This window comes from Brassica oleracea, chromosome C9 (assembly GCF_000695525.1).
Source record: "Brassica oleracea var. oleracea cultivar TO1000 chromosome C9, BOL, whole genome shotgun sequence".
Lineage (NCBI taxonomy): Eukaryota > Viridiplantae > Streptophyta > Magnoliopsida > Brassicales > Brassicaceae > Brassica > Brassica oleracea.
The window spans coordinates 21,919,316-21,934,559 of NC_027756.1; the positions used below are offsets into that span (position 1 = coordinate 21,919,316).

At 37.0% G+C, this 15,244-nt stretch overlaps 3 protein-coding genes across 5 annotated transcripts in view; 2 read left to right on the top strand and 1 right to left on the bottom strand.

Moving 5' to 3' along the window:
* LOC106318530 (signal peptide peptidase-like) overlaps positions 1 to 2,303 on the top strand; it is a 3,064-nt gene extending 761 nt beyond the window's left edge. The window contains exons 2-11 of the mRNA XM_013756551.1: positions 123 to 238; positions 331 to 482; positions 569 to 654; positions 781 to 908; positions 1,030 to 1,080; positions 1,169 to 1,255; positions 1,347 to 1,416; positions 1,522 to 1,658; positions 1,807 to 1,884; positions 1,987 to 2,303. Coding sequence (XP_013612005.1) covers positions 123 to 238; positions 331 to 482; positions 569 to 654; positions 781 to 908; positions 1,030 to 1,080; positions 1,169 to 1,255; positions 1,347 to 1,416; positions 1,522 to 1,658; positions 1,807 to 1,884; positions 1,987 to 2,052 — 971 coding nt within the window. The 3' untranslated portion in view covers positions 2,053 to 2,303. The remainder of the gene's footprint in view (positions 1 to 122; positions 239 to 330; positions 483 to 568; positions 655 to 780; positions 909 to 1,029; positions 1,081 to 1,168; positions 1,256 to 1,346; positions 1,417 to 1,521; positions 1,659 to 1,806; positions 1,885 to 1,986) is intronic.
* A 298-nt stretch (positions 2,304 to 2,601) lies between these two features.
* LOC106314566 (putative F-box protein At3g47150) lies at positions 2,602 to 4,394 on the bottom strand. Its single transcript, XM_013752421.1, is given in 4 exon segments — positions 2,602 to 2,790; positions 2,792 to 2,960; positions 3,621 to 4,321; positions 4,383 to 4,394. Coding segments are annotated over 4 exon segments (1,071 nt in total).
* An 841-nt stretch (positions 4,395 to 5,235) lies between these two features.
* Positions 5,236 to 11,959, top strand: LOC106318141 (cell division cycle and apoptosis regulator protein 1). 3 transcript variants are annotated; one of them, XM_013756009.1, is made up of 18 exons: positions 5,236 to 5,490; positions 5,616 to 6,071; positions 6,150 to 6,250; positions 6,463 to 7,188; positions 7,288 to 7,333; positions 7,858 to 7,950; positions 8,034 to 8,089; positions 8,285 to 8,387; positions 8,520 to 8,731; positions 8,818 to 8,881; positions 9,240 to 10,181; positions 10,259 to 10,336; positions 10,470 to 10,544; positions 10,631 to 11,005; positions 11,139 to 11,369; positions 11,449 to 11,490; positions 11,570 to 11,632; positions 11,723 to 11,959. In XM_013756009.1, exons 1-18 carry the CDS (start codon positions 5,422 to 5,424, stop codon positions 11,807 to 11,809), a joined length of 3,819 nt encoding a protein of 1,272 aa, XP_013611463.1. In that variant the 5' UTR covers positions 5,236 to 5,421; the 3' UTR covers positions 11,810 to 11,959. The 3 variants fall into 3 exon arrangements, with proteins under 3 accessions (XP_013611463.1, XP_013611461.1, XP_013611462.1); XM_013756007.1 differs by having other exon boundaries at positions 5,237 to 5,490; positions 11,133 to 11,369; XM_013756008.1 differs by having other exon boundaries at positions 5,237 to 5,490; positions 10,262 to 10,336; positions 11,133 to 11,369.
* The last annotated feature ends 3,285 nt before the right edge of the window (positions 11,960 to 15,244 follow it).

A 15,244-nucleotide genomic window follows, 5' to 3' on the forward strand; every position in this document is an offset into this window, starting at 1 on the left:
CATCAGCTGTTGCGGATCAGATGGGTTTCTCTCTAGGGTTTAGAATTGATGGGTTTGATTGATTGTATTCAAATTGTTGGTGCATGGCGTAAAAATTGAAGCTTTTGTTGTTTTGGTTTCAGGCTTGACAGTGGCACCGCTTGTAGTGAGGGTGAACCCAAACTTGAATGTTGTTCTTACGGCATGTCTCACTGTTTACGTGGGTTGCTTCCGTTCGGTGAAGGATTCTCCTCCAACTGTAAGAACAGGCAAACTAGAGATTTCTGTTTTGAAACAGTTTTCAGTGAAGAAGCTATTCGATCTTAATTGTTTTGTTTTGGAATGATGTAGGAGACCATGTCCAAAGAGCATGCAATGCGTTTCCCGTTGGTTGGGAGTGCTATGCTTCTCTCTCTTTTCTTGTTGTTCAAGTTTCTCTCGAAGGACCTGGTTAATGCTGTGCTCACAGCTTACTTCTTTGTTCTTGGGATCGTCGCTCTTTCGTATGTCTTAATCTAAATTATGCATTATCTGTGGTCAAGTCTATGATTTTTTCTTTTCCTAATACGCAATTATTCGTGTTTTGCAGGGCGACACTGCTACCTGCCATCAGTAGATTTCTTCCAAAACCGTGGAATGACAATCTTATCGTCTGGCGCTTTCCTTATTTCAAATGTATGTGACCAACATTGTCTCTCTTTTCTCTGGTGTAATGGTCATCCTATCTCCTTTGGAATTGTTTTGGTGGGAATTTGATTGTGTCATGCAGAGTTATGATTTTTAACCTTAATCTTATAACAGCTTTGGAGGTAGAGTTCAAAAAGTCCCAAGTTGTAGCGGGAATCCCTGGAACCTTCTTCTGCGCGTGGTATGCCTGGAAAAAACATTGGCTGGCTAACAACATCCTTGGCCTCTCCTTCTGCATTCAGGTTTACTTCCTTATATTATAAGAGTACAATAGACTATGCTCTGCTTCCTCATCAGAATGTATCTTTGGAATCACTGTTTTTGTTGTGTCTTTATGCGTAATTAACGATGCGGCCAATGCAGGGAATTGAGATGCTCTCTCTTGGATCGTTCAAGACTGGTGCCATCCTTTTGGTAAGAATGAAATTATCTGATTTGCATCTTGTCAATGACAGTATTCTTGAAAATCATTTGGAATGTTTGTTTGTAACCTGACTCGCAGGTTGGACTGTTTTTCTATGATATTTTCTGGGTTTTCTTTACTCCCGTTATGGTCAGTGTTGCCAAATCCTTTGATGCTCCGATAAAGGTTAGTAAAATTGTCTCAAAAGTTACATAAAACAAAATTAGTTTGATTTGATAATTTTGTTAGTGTTCTCATTGCTGCAATTTATTTTCAGCTTTTGTTCCCTACGGGAGATGCTCTAAGACCCTATTCTATGCTTGGGCTTGGTGATATTGTCATTCCCGGTACGTCCTCTAAGACCAATGCATGTTGCTTAACTCAATATTCTTGGATCATGGTTTTCTTGGATAGTATATGAATATGAGACATTAAGTTGTGTTCTTCTTTAGGTATTTTTGTTGCACTGGCTCTACGATTTGATGTGTCAAAACGTAGTCAGCCAAAATACTTCACAAGTGCATTTGTGGGATACGTTGTTGGAGTTGTCCTCACTATTGTAGTCATGAACTGGTTTCAAGCAGCACAGGTCAGTTTTTCTTATGTGTCTTAATTGTTGTGAATCAAACCTATTTAAAGGGTTTTATTGGTGATGGGAATATGTAATAACTTTCCACCCTCGCAGGCTTTATAGATTGATCTGATGGGTTTTGGTTTGTGGTTTGTCTCTGTTTCAGCCTGCTTTGTTATACATTGTCCCAGCCGTTATTGGGTTCTTGGCTTCTCACTGCGTTTGGAACGGCGACATCAAACCGGTTTGTTTTCTCTTACTTTTAGGTTTTAGTTGTTGCAAACGCAAACTTCAACACAATCGCAGATATAGTCAAATGCTTATGGAATTTTTTGTTGCTTTGCAGTTGTTGGCGTTTGATGAATCATCTAAGAGTACTGAGGAAGAGGTTAGTAAGACTCATGAAGAATGAAGAGAAAGTGGAGAACGAAGGGCTGAAGAGTAATATTTTATACACATAGATGTGTTTTTTATATATGTATGGAAACAAAAAAGGAAAACAATTTTTGTTTCCAGTGATCATCGGTCCCTTCAAAATGGTTCACCCTTTTTTGTTCTTTTTAGATAATTTCAAACATCGTTTTCGCAGAGACTAGTGTAAGTTATAAAGTTACAACAGGTTTCGTTTTTTACTGTTGAAGATACTAGTCAGGTTTCCTTTGACTTGTTTCTATGTTTATTTTGATAGGAGGCTGTTAAAATCTCCGGGATGCAGTTATGAGTTAGTTCGAGCTGACCTTGTAATGTCAAATTAAATCTTTCAGCTATTACTATTCAACAGTATGCGTTATCAAAGTTGTTTTGAAGATATTTATCCAAAATATTGAAGCAGCTATTTCTTGATGATGTTGAACTACGCTAATGTGCACTTCATTTTCTTGAAAATGTATTTGCAAGGGACAGAATTGATAAAATGTTTAGATAAATAAAAACAAGCCTTACATTAATTAACTTGTTAAGTTTATAAGGACAAGAGACTCTCATAATGAAACGAAACCGTCACAGAAAGGGCTTGGATTTTCTTAAAGTCAGAAATAGGTAGTCCTTCGATTGCGACACTTCTCATGCTTTTCTTCTCCAAATTGTAATAGAAAAGACGGAACGGATCAGACCATTCTTTTGAAACCAAACAAACTTCGCCGCTAGAAAAAAGTATCCATGATCTCAAAGTCAACGCCAACATAAGATTCAGGCAAATGAAGAGTACTCATCGACCATTCCTCTTTCTCAGCATCTTCCCCAACCCACAATCGAAAACCACACACACGAGGACTCTCGACCACACCAATTTTCCCACCGTAGTTTATCAGAGATTCAAATCTCTTAGGAAACAAAGAATTATAAGAACAACTTTTCTTATTAGCTTTAGAAACTACTCAGAACTAAAGCTTTCAATGTTTCACTCTTAGATCTTATCTTGATCTTATTGATCTTATGGAATAACTCTCCGTTAGATCTCTATTTATATGAAAAACAATTCCCTTTAACATGTAGGATATGAAAACGACGGAGTGATGAACAACATGGGATTTAACAATCCCAACAATTGGTATCAGGAGCGGTTTGACGAAAAATCTGCAAGAAGACCAAAATACCATTCGAGTAGGAATGAGACCCTTCAAAGTGGAAAGAAAAGTTCGGCAGAGATTAGTCAGAAGATCCTGGAAGTTCAGTTGTGGGAACGAGAAAGACACATTATCTAAGGAAAGCCCTGCGATTACTGGTACAAGGTGGTGCCAAGACAATCCGCTGGAGGAAGAAGACACAAGATGAATGTGATCCTTAGTTCGAGGGGAGAATGTAATATAAACAAACTAAATCTCACATTGGAGAATTAGACAAAGAGAGTCTAATATATAAAGAAATATCCAACTCTAATAGTACGAAGCCTTTTGGGAAGGAAACCAAAAGTAAATCCATGCGGATAATATCGTACTAATCAGATAATATAGAGTTGGACATGAGCTTAATAAATCCAACAGAGTTTTGTCTGTGGGAGACCACCCTCTCTCTTTCCACATAAACTCATAACCCACTGGTACAAGTTTGCTTGGTACTTTGAAGATGTTGAACGTTTCAAACCTAACATCAAATCTCACAATTATAGAAATATACGGAGAGTCGATGTCCTTCATAAATGCCCCGTAGTATACTGTTCCGTTCATGTACAACCCCTTTGTACAAACAACGTGAGGACATGCTACACAAGGAGACTCTCTCCAAGTCTCTTCTCCTCCCAATACCACAATCTTGTGCTCCAATCTCCAAGGCAAGTCATCAAGAGCAAGCACTTTGTATTGATCTCCAACAGGATCATACCCAAAAATGTACATGGGGCGTGGACAAACTATTTGAGTTTGTTTGAATTTGAAATCGGGCAAGTTATGCACCTGCCTCGTGCTGGGGTTACAAATCCCCACGTTTTCAAAACCGGCTCCAACGCAGATCAAGCCACGACCTGCGTTATACACAATCTTCCCTTTAATGTTTACCATACTCAGATCTTTGTAAGAAGAAAAGGAAAGTACTACGTTTGGGTTAGGTATCGAGACTACTGGAAGCTTCGCTCCGTAAAAGTCTTCAAAAGCAATGAGGAGACGAGGAGTAGGTGAGGAAGAAGCAATATTCAAGTGATGGTTTCTGAACTCTTGGCTGGCGATGACGGATGACCAGAGCTGATTCTTCGTTTCGTCAATGCATCCAGATGAATCATCTCAATGCAGCTATGTTCGTTTTTTTAACTTGTATCTGCATCCAGGTGAACTTGTTAATAAAATGACAAAATATTTTTTTTTTTTATGTTTCGACGAAAAAATAGCATTTTTTACGGTTTTGGCGGAAAATACGTTTTTGTGGTTTTGGCGGGAAAAGTACGTTTTGCGGATTTGGCAGAAAATGTATTTTGACGAAAAAGTGCGCTTTGAGGGTTTGACAGATTTTTTTTTTTTTGCGATTTCGGCGGGAAACTGCATTTTGCGGTTTTGGCGGGAAATGTGCATTTTTGCGGTTTTGGCGGGAAATATGCATTTTTGCGTTTTCGACGGAAAAATGCGTTTTTCCGGTTTTGGCGGGAAAATATGTTTTTTCAGTTTCGGCGGGAAAATATTCAAATATGAATTTTAAAAATTCATTTGAAATCTAATAACAAACTTAATATTTAATAAAGTACTTTGATCTGTTGTTATTAAAAATATTCCAGTAGTGAGTTTTATAAGTTTTCTAGTGATATCAAAGTGTTTGATTGAAGTTTTCTAATTTAAAAAGTAAAATATAAATAAATCTCATAGTTTTAAATAAATTTTCTGATTGGTTTAATAAAAATCATATTAAATTCACTAATTCATTTAAAATAACATATAGTAAATTATTAAAAATGAAATCACAATCTCTAGATTAAATACACGCTGAAAGATGATTTTGCTTAACTACCAAAATTTTCCTCTCATCTCTCTCGTATACCATTGCTAAAACAATGGGCCTATAAAGAACTGGTAAAAGCGCAATATATATCATAAAATCAAAGCCCATTAATGCTAGCGACGATGCGTGTCAACTTGAAGGAAAAACCCTTATTAACCCAACCACAACAATCTTGGAATCTTTCTTTAACAAACCATTCTCAGCTCGATTCGATTCCTAGGGTTTCTATGAGAAGAAGAAGAAGAAGATTTTAAAAGGGTCAAATCTTCTGGTTGGTTCGCCGTCACTACGTCGATTCTCGATCCCGCTATTCAATTTCGTGGTTGCTGATTCAAATTGAAATCGGATAGGCTCAGAAGACATGTATTCCTCAAGAGGGAGTGGCTACGGTCAACAGCCCTACGGTTCTCAATCCAGTTATCCTCAGAACGTAAGAATCAATTAGATCTCATCTTTTCTACTGCATTAGATACGATTGATTGATGAAAATTTACATTGGTGTCATTGTTCTAGATACTGAATCAATAGCTAATTGAAGGTAAATTATCATTGCAGCTTGGATCTAATTATCCGGGGAGTTCAGTAAGTGGTGGCGCAGAAGGGGGATCTCAGATTCCCTTGAGCTCTCGCCTTCCTTCGGGTGCTCCTCAGGAGACTGACATTGGTGGTGGGTACAGGTCTCAGTTATCCACAGCCAGTCATTACGGGTCTCTGTATGGAACAGCTTCTCTTGCCAGCTCTCAGCCTTTAAGCACCAAAGGCGTTGGCTCATCAGTCTTGGATAACCGCTCTGGATATGTCCCCACTCTGCCGGATTCGCCAAAGTATGCTTCTGGAAGCTATTTGTCTTCCTCTGCCCATGGTTATGGTCAAAAGGAGGACGATTTGTATTCGGATAAGCTCTCTGGTTACGTTCCGGTTGATAGAAGGCAGTCGAGTGCTTATCTCGGTAGGGAGTTGCAAAATGATCCACCTGCTCGTTATGCTGATTCATCTAGTTTTGGTCGTCAGGTGCGCTCAGTTTTTCAGCTTTTACAATATCTTATGAATTTGGTTACTCAATACTGTTTTTTTTTTTTTTTTTGGCAGACTGATTTGTATGATCGCATTGATCAAGCATCACTCCTCCGGGGAGAACAATTATTAAAAATGCAGTCGCTCCATACCACTTCTGCTGATGGAGGTGTCAGGTACTTTTTTCCGATGATTTATTCTTCTGTATTTGTTCAGAAATATTGTATTTCTGTTACCTCTGTGATCTCTATTATGTTCTGTCTGGACGGAAACTATGTTTTTCCTAGATTTTTGTTATAAAGCTACTGTTGGATCCTGTGTAAATTTGCAATAGCCTTTGAAGAAATTTTTTTATCTTATTGCACTGAGTAGCACACATTTCTGGCAGACAAGCTGATTATCTTACAGAACGAAGTTCTACTGTACGCCATTCTGACCAAGAAGCTATGCATTATGGAAGAAGGCTCGAGTCTGATCCTCACGGGCTATCACTACACAGCACTTCTTCGTATGCCAGCCAACATACCCCATCGCTATTAGGAGCTGCTCCCCGGCGAAACTTAGATGACTATATTTATATGGACAGTTCTTCAAATCCTGGTTATGGCGTCAGTTTGCCTCCAGGCAGGGATTATGGTACTGGGAAAGGCATCCTCACTGCAGCGTCTCTGGACTTGGACTACCCTGGTGGTATGCTTGCTCGTGGTGGTCCTCGTGTTGATGATCTCCGGAAAGATGACCGGGCAAGTTATCTTAGAGAGTTTGAACTAAGGGAAGAAGAGCGTCGCCGTGAGAACCTGCGTGCCAGAGATAAGGAGCGAGAACGAGAGAGGGATCGCGAACGTGATAGAGAGCGAGAACGAGAGCGGGAGAAGGAACGAGAAAAGCAAAGAGCTAGGGACAGAGAAAGGGATCGCATACGGGAGAAGGAAAGAGAAGATGAAAGAGAACGTGATCGAAAACGCGCTCTCGAAAGAAAACGTGATCGGACTCCAACAGCGAGAGCTACGTCCAGGGACCCAAAGGAGCGGACTCCAGTGCCGAAAGCTGTTTCTAGGGATGCACGTAGTTCCTCTTTGCGGCGGGATACACAACATCGTGAAGCATCAATTAGGTTTTCTTTTTTATCCATGTCACGCTCTTCATCTGGAATGCAGGGGATTTTATGTTGCTTCTTCGCAAGACACTAACCTTATTTCTGTTATACCTGAAGGCGTCCTTCACCAGTTAGGCCAATACGGAGAGATTATGTCTGCAAGGTAACAAGTGTTCAGAGAAATTCCTCATTCCGTGATGTTTTTGCATACTCCTCTGGGTTACCTCATCTTCCTTTCCATTCCTGCATTCTCCTTGCTTTCTTATTGATTGACTTCCAATTTCAGCTTTCTCATTCTTTTCCTCCTTTACCTTTGGTTACTATACTTCCTCTTTCCGTCTGACATCTTGTCACCTTGGGGTATTATTATCCTGCCTTTTGAACTCAGTGTGACAAATATCTTGTTGCACGATCCTGGTAGAAAGTGCTATGTTTTCCTGAGTTTTGTATTATTTGGGAGGGAAGTTTTGCAACCTTATATATTGTTCGTCTCTAGTTAATTTTCCTGATTGCGATTTTTTTTCTTTGGGACTTTGCATTGAAGGAAACTTGTAAAAGTTCACAAGGATGAAACAATGGATGTTATTTTTCGTTGATAAGACGCTTTATTGAGAGTTACCCGCCCTTTGTATCCTGAGTAATGCAATGATTAAGACCAATGTACATAATTTGATGACTTGTTTGTAGGTTTTATCCTCGCGCTTGGTTGACATGGAGAGGGATTACGTGACACTGGATAAAAGATATCCAAGGCTTTTTTTACCTTCTGAGTTTTCCAAGGTATCTGTTTGTCTATCTGCCAATAATTTTCTAATCCTTAGGAGAGTACCAAGTGATCGTAAACCTCAATATATATGTTTCAGGTTGTGGTGAACTGGCCGAAACAAAAGCTTACACTTTCGATGCATACTGCTGTGAGGTGAATTAATCCTACTTTCTTGTTTGCAAATTGTCAGTCTGAAGATTTTAATCGTGTTCAAGGAGTTCAAATAGATCATATTTTATTTCTCTTGCTGAGTCAGTATATTAGAGCTAGATTTTGGATTCACTTTTGCTTTATTATATATATAGTCTAAGATTTGTAAACTTAACCATCTTTTGTTGAGGACGGCAGTTTTGAGCATGATTACATTGAAGATGGTGGAGTTGATGTGAAACCTACGCCCACAAAGTCTTCAGCTGTGAAAATTGGAGGAAAGACTGTTTGGAATGCCAAGGTGGGCTGTTTTTACTCTCAATAAGTCTTCTACCGCTATGAACGTGTCTTTGCACAGTATATCATCGCTGGTATTGTTCCCGATTATATTGAAAGCATTTTGTTCATGTGTAATGTGTTTCTCTTTGTTCAGATGATTTTGATGAGTGGCCTGAGCAGGACTGCTCTGGAAGATCTTTCTTCAGATAAATTATTTGAAGAGCGTATACCTCATATTTGCAACATATTAAAGTTTGCTGTTCTTAAAAAAGATCATTCGTTGATGGCCACCGGTGGTCCTTGGGATCCCACAGATGGCATGGACCCATCAGTTGATCAGTCTTCCTTAATCACGACAATGCTGAGGTGTGTTTCTTCTCTTGTTCGTTTTTGTCATTCTTTTCTACCTTGTATTCATTGTCTTGAGGCATGAAAGGTCTTTTGCGTTGCAGACACACAAAGGATAAGCTTCATCTTGATCTGAGCAACTGCCGTCACTGGAATCCCTTTCTTGAGGTAGGTTTGACATCTCTTAGTTTAAGACTGCATTGAGATGTTGAACAAGTGGGGACGTCATAGTAGAGTATCCGAGCTTATTAGTGGTTGCTTTATTTATTAATGTTTTCGTTAGTGTATTAAATATTTTTTCTAACTGTCTTAAATTGTTGGACCCTCAACCACTGCTATTAGCCTATCCAAAGATTTGCTATGAATAGCTTTGCCAACTTTGTTAACTTGGTTCCTCGATTGCATTTTGCTGTAGATATGGTAGCTTCAGCATAGATACATACAAAGCTAACCAAGCAATATTATTTACTTGTTATCTGGAGATCTAAATAGTTTTGTTTGACCTCTTTTTTTTTGGCGTTTACAGATACATTACGACAGAGTTGGTACGGATGGAGTTTCTATCTTCAAAGAGATCACTGTACTATTTGTCCCTGATTTATCAGAATGTCTTCCTTCAGTTGACGCTTGGAGAACCCAATGGTTGGCACACAGGAAAGTTCTTGCTGAGAGAGATAGACTACTTTCTCAGGAGGCTAAGAAAGATGTCATTGTAGGAAAGGGAAGTGATAATGCCGGTGAAGTAGCCAAGGATGCGGAGAAAAAGACCCCAGGAACTAAGAAGGTGGTGAAAAAGATTGTTAAAAGAGTTGTTAAAAGGCCTGTCAACGATGGAAAGGCAACTGATAAGAAAGATGAGAAGCCGGTTGAAATGGATGTTCCTGGAAAGGTTGCCATTTCAGGTGATAACCAAGGGGAGAGCTCAGATCCTAGTGCTAAGGGTAATGAACAGACTCCTTCAAAGACAATCGTAAAGAAAAAAATCATCAAAAAAGTGGCTAAAAAGAAGATTGCTGAAGTAGACAATAACATGGACGGTGACTTGAAGAATAATGGAGACAATGATGAGGAAAAGGTGGTGGACGCAGAGAAGAAAACTCCTGATTCAGGTAGTATGGAGATGAAATCTCCTGCAGGAAAGAAGGAAGAGAGTGCCTCCAAAATTGTGGAAACAAAACAGAAGGCGGGATCTCCGAGTACTGAGAAAAAGGAGGGTGCTTCTAGTTCAACAAAGAAGGACATTAAGGCAGGTGAAGACAAGAAGGCTGAAAAGAAAGACAAGTCAGAGAACCAATCCGAGGGCAAAAAGGTTGACGAGAAAAAGGCAAAAGAAAAAATTAACGAGAAAGAAATTAAAGAGAGAAGTGGAAAAGATGAGTCCATAATACAAGTGAAGGACAAGAAAAAGTCTGACGAACCTCCTCGGCCAGGATTTGTTCTACAAGTGAAACGGAACAAAGATTCTAAAGTAGGTGGACAATAAGTCAAGGTTTCAGGTTTAGTAATAGCAGCTTTCACTTATTTGGAGTTTTTTTTCTTTTTTAGCAGTTGCGTTCACTTTCGGTCTCCCTGGACTCGCTTTTGGATTACACTGACAAGGACGTTGATGAGTCATCATTTGAGGTTAGTCTTTTTCCTGTGTGGTTACTGCTTTGCTTAGCATGTTTCCATTGTGTCTCTTAGCTAACCAATGTACGTGTTTTGTTATAGCAACTGAACTACTAAGTTTTCATCAATATTATGTATGTGCTTGCAGCTTTCATTGTTTGCTGAATCGATGTTCGAGATGCTACAGTATCAAATGGGTACTCGTATCTTAGAATTTCTCAAGGTTGGTTTGTAACTGATTTATGATGTTTTGTTTTTTGAGCTTACATAACTGTTTTCTTACACTTCTTTTTTTTTTTTCCTTGGTAGAAATTACGTGTAAAATTTGTGAGAGAGAGAAACCAACGAAAGAGGCGTCAAGAAGAGTTATCTGCCAAGGAAAAGGAAGCAAAAGCACAAAATAAGCGTCAAAAGACTGACAAGGAAGCCACTGTTACAACTGAATCTGTTCCTGAGAAGGATGACAAGAAAAATTCAGCAAAGGAAACGGTAGCTAACACTGAAGACACTAAAAAAGCCACCGGTGATGAAGCTGCTACGATGGAAGCGGATAACCAGGATGAGGAGGATGAAGAGATTGATGAAGACCCAGAGGAAGACCCTGAAGAGGATCCTGAAGAAGACCCTGAGGAATGCGAGGAAATGGACGATGAAAATCCTGAGCAAGAAGAAACTGCTGAAGAGGTATGATTTATACATTATTTGCCTTGCCGTTTCCAACTTGTTCACTCCTAATATCGTAAGTTTTATTTTAGCCAACAAGATGTTATGTTCATCAATCTTGTCCATTTGTTCTGTGTCTCTTCTTCAGCCGCAGAAGAATGAAGAAAACAGTGAGAAGACTAGCAGCGCTGTTGCTCGTCCTATAACTGAAGTCGCAACTGATAGAAAAGAAGAGATCGTGGAGAAGACTGATTCCAAATCTGCTGAGATCAAACCCAAGTCTGAGATCAAACCCAAGTCGGAGTCAGGCAAGCACGGGAAGCAAGAGGAAGGAACATCTGATGCACCAAAAAAAGAAGAAACGGTTGATAAAGAGTTGTTGCAGGTAGAAAATCTGCTTTGACTATTATAATGTCCTTAAGCTTTTACCCTTTTTGTTGGTGCTAAAGCTTCTTCTGACTCAGGCTTTCAGATTCTTTGATCGTAACCAAACAGGCTATGTTAGGGTAAGAAGAAGCTTAATCCATCTTCCTTATCTCTCAGAATGAATTTACAATACCGTTTACATTTTTTGTTCTTTCACAGGTTGATGATATGAGAACAACTATGCACAGCTTGGGAAAGTTTCTATCTCACCGAGAAGTCAAGGTAAAAGAGATTTCTCCATACTTGAGTTTGTCAATCATTTTAACAAAGATATAGAGAAATGAATTATTTGTCTTTTTTGATCTTTGGCAGGAACTTGTGCTGAGTGCTTTGTTAGAGAGCAACACTGGAAGAGATGATCGGATTTTATACAATAAGCTCGTTAGGCTGTCTTTATAGAGAGTGATGATATTTAATAATGGCCTTGTTTAGTGATTTGCTCTTGGGAACTTCACGAGAAATGTTTTTTCTTAAATTTAATTCGACTATTGTTCAATAATATCTGCTTTGGACAGAACTTCGTTTTTTTTAACGTATATTGCAAATTAATATTTTGCCTGATTCTTAAAATTCGACTATTGTTAAATACTAATATTTTTAGGACCGAATATCTGATTTAATCACAAAAATTTAAATAATTATATATATAAATTATATAAATATTATTTTCTGTATAAGCTTAACAATATTTGTATTTATTAAGTTTGTTATATTGGTTATCATAATTTTTCATAGTAAATAATCTATTAATAATAGCAATTCCTATTTTTTGCAGGTACATGTCTTTTCATTTTAATTTTACTTATGATTGTTTAAGATACATTTTCGTTTTATAACGTTTAATGTACTTTTTCGTTTATAATTGCTTCTATTTTTAAATTGGTTTTTTTAATTTATTTCTTTCAATTTTATTTATTATGTTTTGTGTGTTTCATAACCATATATTATGTTGTTTTGTTTATTATCACTTTTAACTTGAAATATTGCATTTTTTTATCTTGTCTTTTTAAGTCTAAATATTTTTATCGTTTCTCTTATAATTGCTGTTTTTAAAATTGTATTTTTTATTGGAAAAATTGTGTTTTAGGCCAAAAAGTGATAACTATGTCCTATTAGATTAATTTATTTTTTGTACAACTTTTTCCTCTAATACTCTTTAGTATTTTCAAAAATAAATCAAATAAATAGTTTTACAAACAAAAAATATATTCAAAAAATAGTAACTACTGATAAAATACCTATATCAACTTATTGGTATTTTTTATAACTCTAAAAATGTTTAAATCATAATTTCATATTTTGTTCTACAAAAAGTAGAATTGATATTCTGCACAGTATAAAATGTAATCCACTTTTTTCATTGAATCTAATATGTTTAGAATAAGTGATCTACGTAAATAATAATAATCTAAAAATATTTGGAAAACACATTCCGCGCTTAACCTATCGTTCTAAAATCTGTAGAATCTGGAATCTACACATTATTATAAATCTAAAACCTGTAGAAATCGAAATCTACACATTACTATAAATCTAAAATTAGTAGAAATCGATTTCAAACATGTTTACTGTGTTCTACATATAGTAGAATACAGATTGTACGAATAAAGATAACCAGTTCCAAAAATATAGGAAGAGAATATTTGAAATATTCAGTTTCCTTATATTTATTAAATCGATTTTTTTTTAAAAAGAAAAAAGAAAATTGTGCTTTATAAAATCAATTTTTAAATTAAAAAATTAAAACATCGATTTGGAAACCGTTTGATCTGAACCGGTCGATCCTGATCTGAACCGGCAAAAGACTTTTATACTCTTCTTCTCTCTATATATAATAAATCATCATAAAAAAATAATAATAGTTTTTTTTATGTTTTCAAATTATACTTTTTCAAATTCAATTTTTTTTATAAAAAGAAATTTCGATTTTTTTTTTCAATTTTTTTTATATTTTAAGTATTTATTTATATATTTATTTGAATCCTAAATTCCACATTCCAAAAATTTTAATCCACCCCTCAACTCTAAACTCTAAGTCTAGATTAATTAACCGTAGGGATATAAGTGTATTTTACCCTTCATTAAAAGTGAAGATTTAAAGTGGTTAGTGTAAACATGAAAAGTGGTAATAAGAAAGTGGTATTTGTGGCAATTTTTCTTTTTTTGGGGGATTTTTAATATTTTTTAAAATTATTTTAGTTAAAAATTATATTTCAATATTTAACATTTTTTTATTAATTGTAATTTCGAATTTTTAATTGAAATTAAGGATAATATTGCCATTTTGAAAATATTTAGACTAATAGGACATAAAGTATATGAGATTAACCTAATAGGACATAGTTATTATTTTTTTGGTCTAAAAAAACAATTTTCCATTTTCTTATTTTCATATGTATAATGTTCTATCGGAGATTTAAGTGAATCTGTGTAAGCATTTAAATGAATCAGTGCAATTGTTTGGATGAAAATTTACAATTGTTTTTTTTATAACACTGACTTTATAACTTGGTGAAAACAAACGACCCAAGGGAGCCAATGATTCGTACCAAAATACAAGAAGCCGCCAGAAAAACAACAGATCAAGTAAATAAGACCACACATACACAAAGAGTAGCAGATGAGAAGTATACATCACTTCCAACCCAAGTCTCCACACCCATAGACGCGCACCGTAACAGTTTAGGGTCCAGCTTTCCTTGCTTTCAGCTCAAGCAAATTCATCAACCAACGCGGACCGCCCGCAGCTACATAAGATTGGAGCCGACGGTCTCTAGGCACACTCACAGAAATTTCCTCCACCGCTCTGTTTCTTGAATCAAGAACATATTCCACCGAACACGGAGCTAAAGACGGCATGACCTGAGTAAACTTATCGATCTAACTCCGAGAACCATGGGAACTTAGCCTTATCTAGGAGGGCCTCCCGAACTAAAGCACAGATAGATTCAATGATAATGTTAGAATAGTGCAGCGATGCCAAACTCTCAGCCACCCAACAGAATCCTGTGAGCTCAGCTTCCAGTTTCGATTTAACACCCGTAAATGCTCTACGACTATGCATCAGAACCCTACCAGCTTGGTTCCTTATAATCCATGAAGCCCCACACAACCGTTCTGGACCACCCCAGCTGACCCCAACATTGCATTTAACCGATCCAACTGGAGGCGGGGACCAAGAAATGGACCTATTGCAAGCCTCTCCTGACCCTGCTCCAGGTTGTGGTTCACATAAATTAACATCAAACCATGCAACCGCTTCTTCTGAGGCATTAGAGTGCACCATCTCCGGGCTTAATTGCATTTTTTCGAAATGCAGAAGGTTTCGCGCCTTCCATATCTGCCACACGACCCAAGGGAAGGCTCTATTCTGCTTGTAATGAGATCGTCTTCCATTGGCAAATATCAGATGATAGATATTCAGAAACACTGAAGAACTCGAAAAGCCTGCTGATGGAAGTTGTATACCAGACCTATCCCATACTTTTTTAGATGGGACCTTTAGTGACCATTGTAAGTTTACAATTGTTTAATTGAACTATTACGACCTTTCATGATTAACCATTGTAAGTTTTGGTGTTCAGCCATTGTAATTCGATTAACCATTGCAATATTTGGTGGTTAACCATCACAATCTTTGGTTTCTATATATAATAATAGTTGTGAGCAATGAAAAAATCAAACAACAAAAAAATATCAGAATAAAAAAAAAATCTATACTAATAAAAGAGATCTTTTGAGACTTCATAGAACGTCCACATCAGCGAAAAAACTTCTTTCCAAAGATGATACGTGACATTATTACCAAAAAATAAAAAATAACTAATAAGTAAA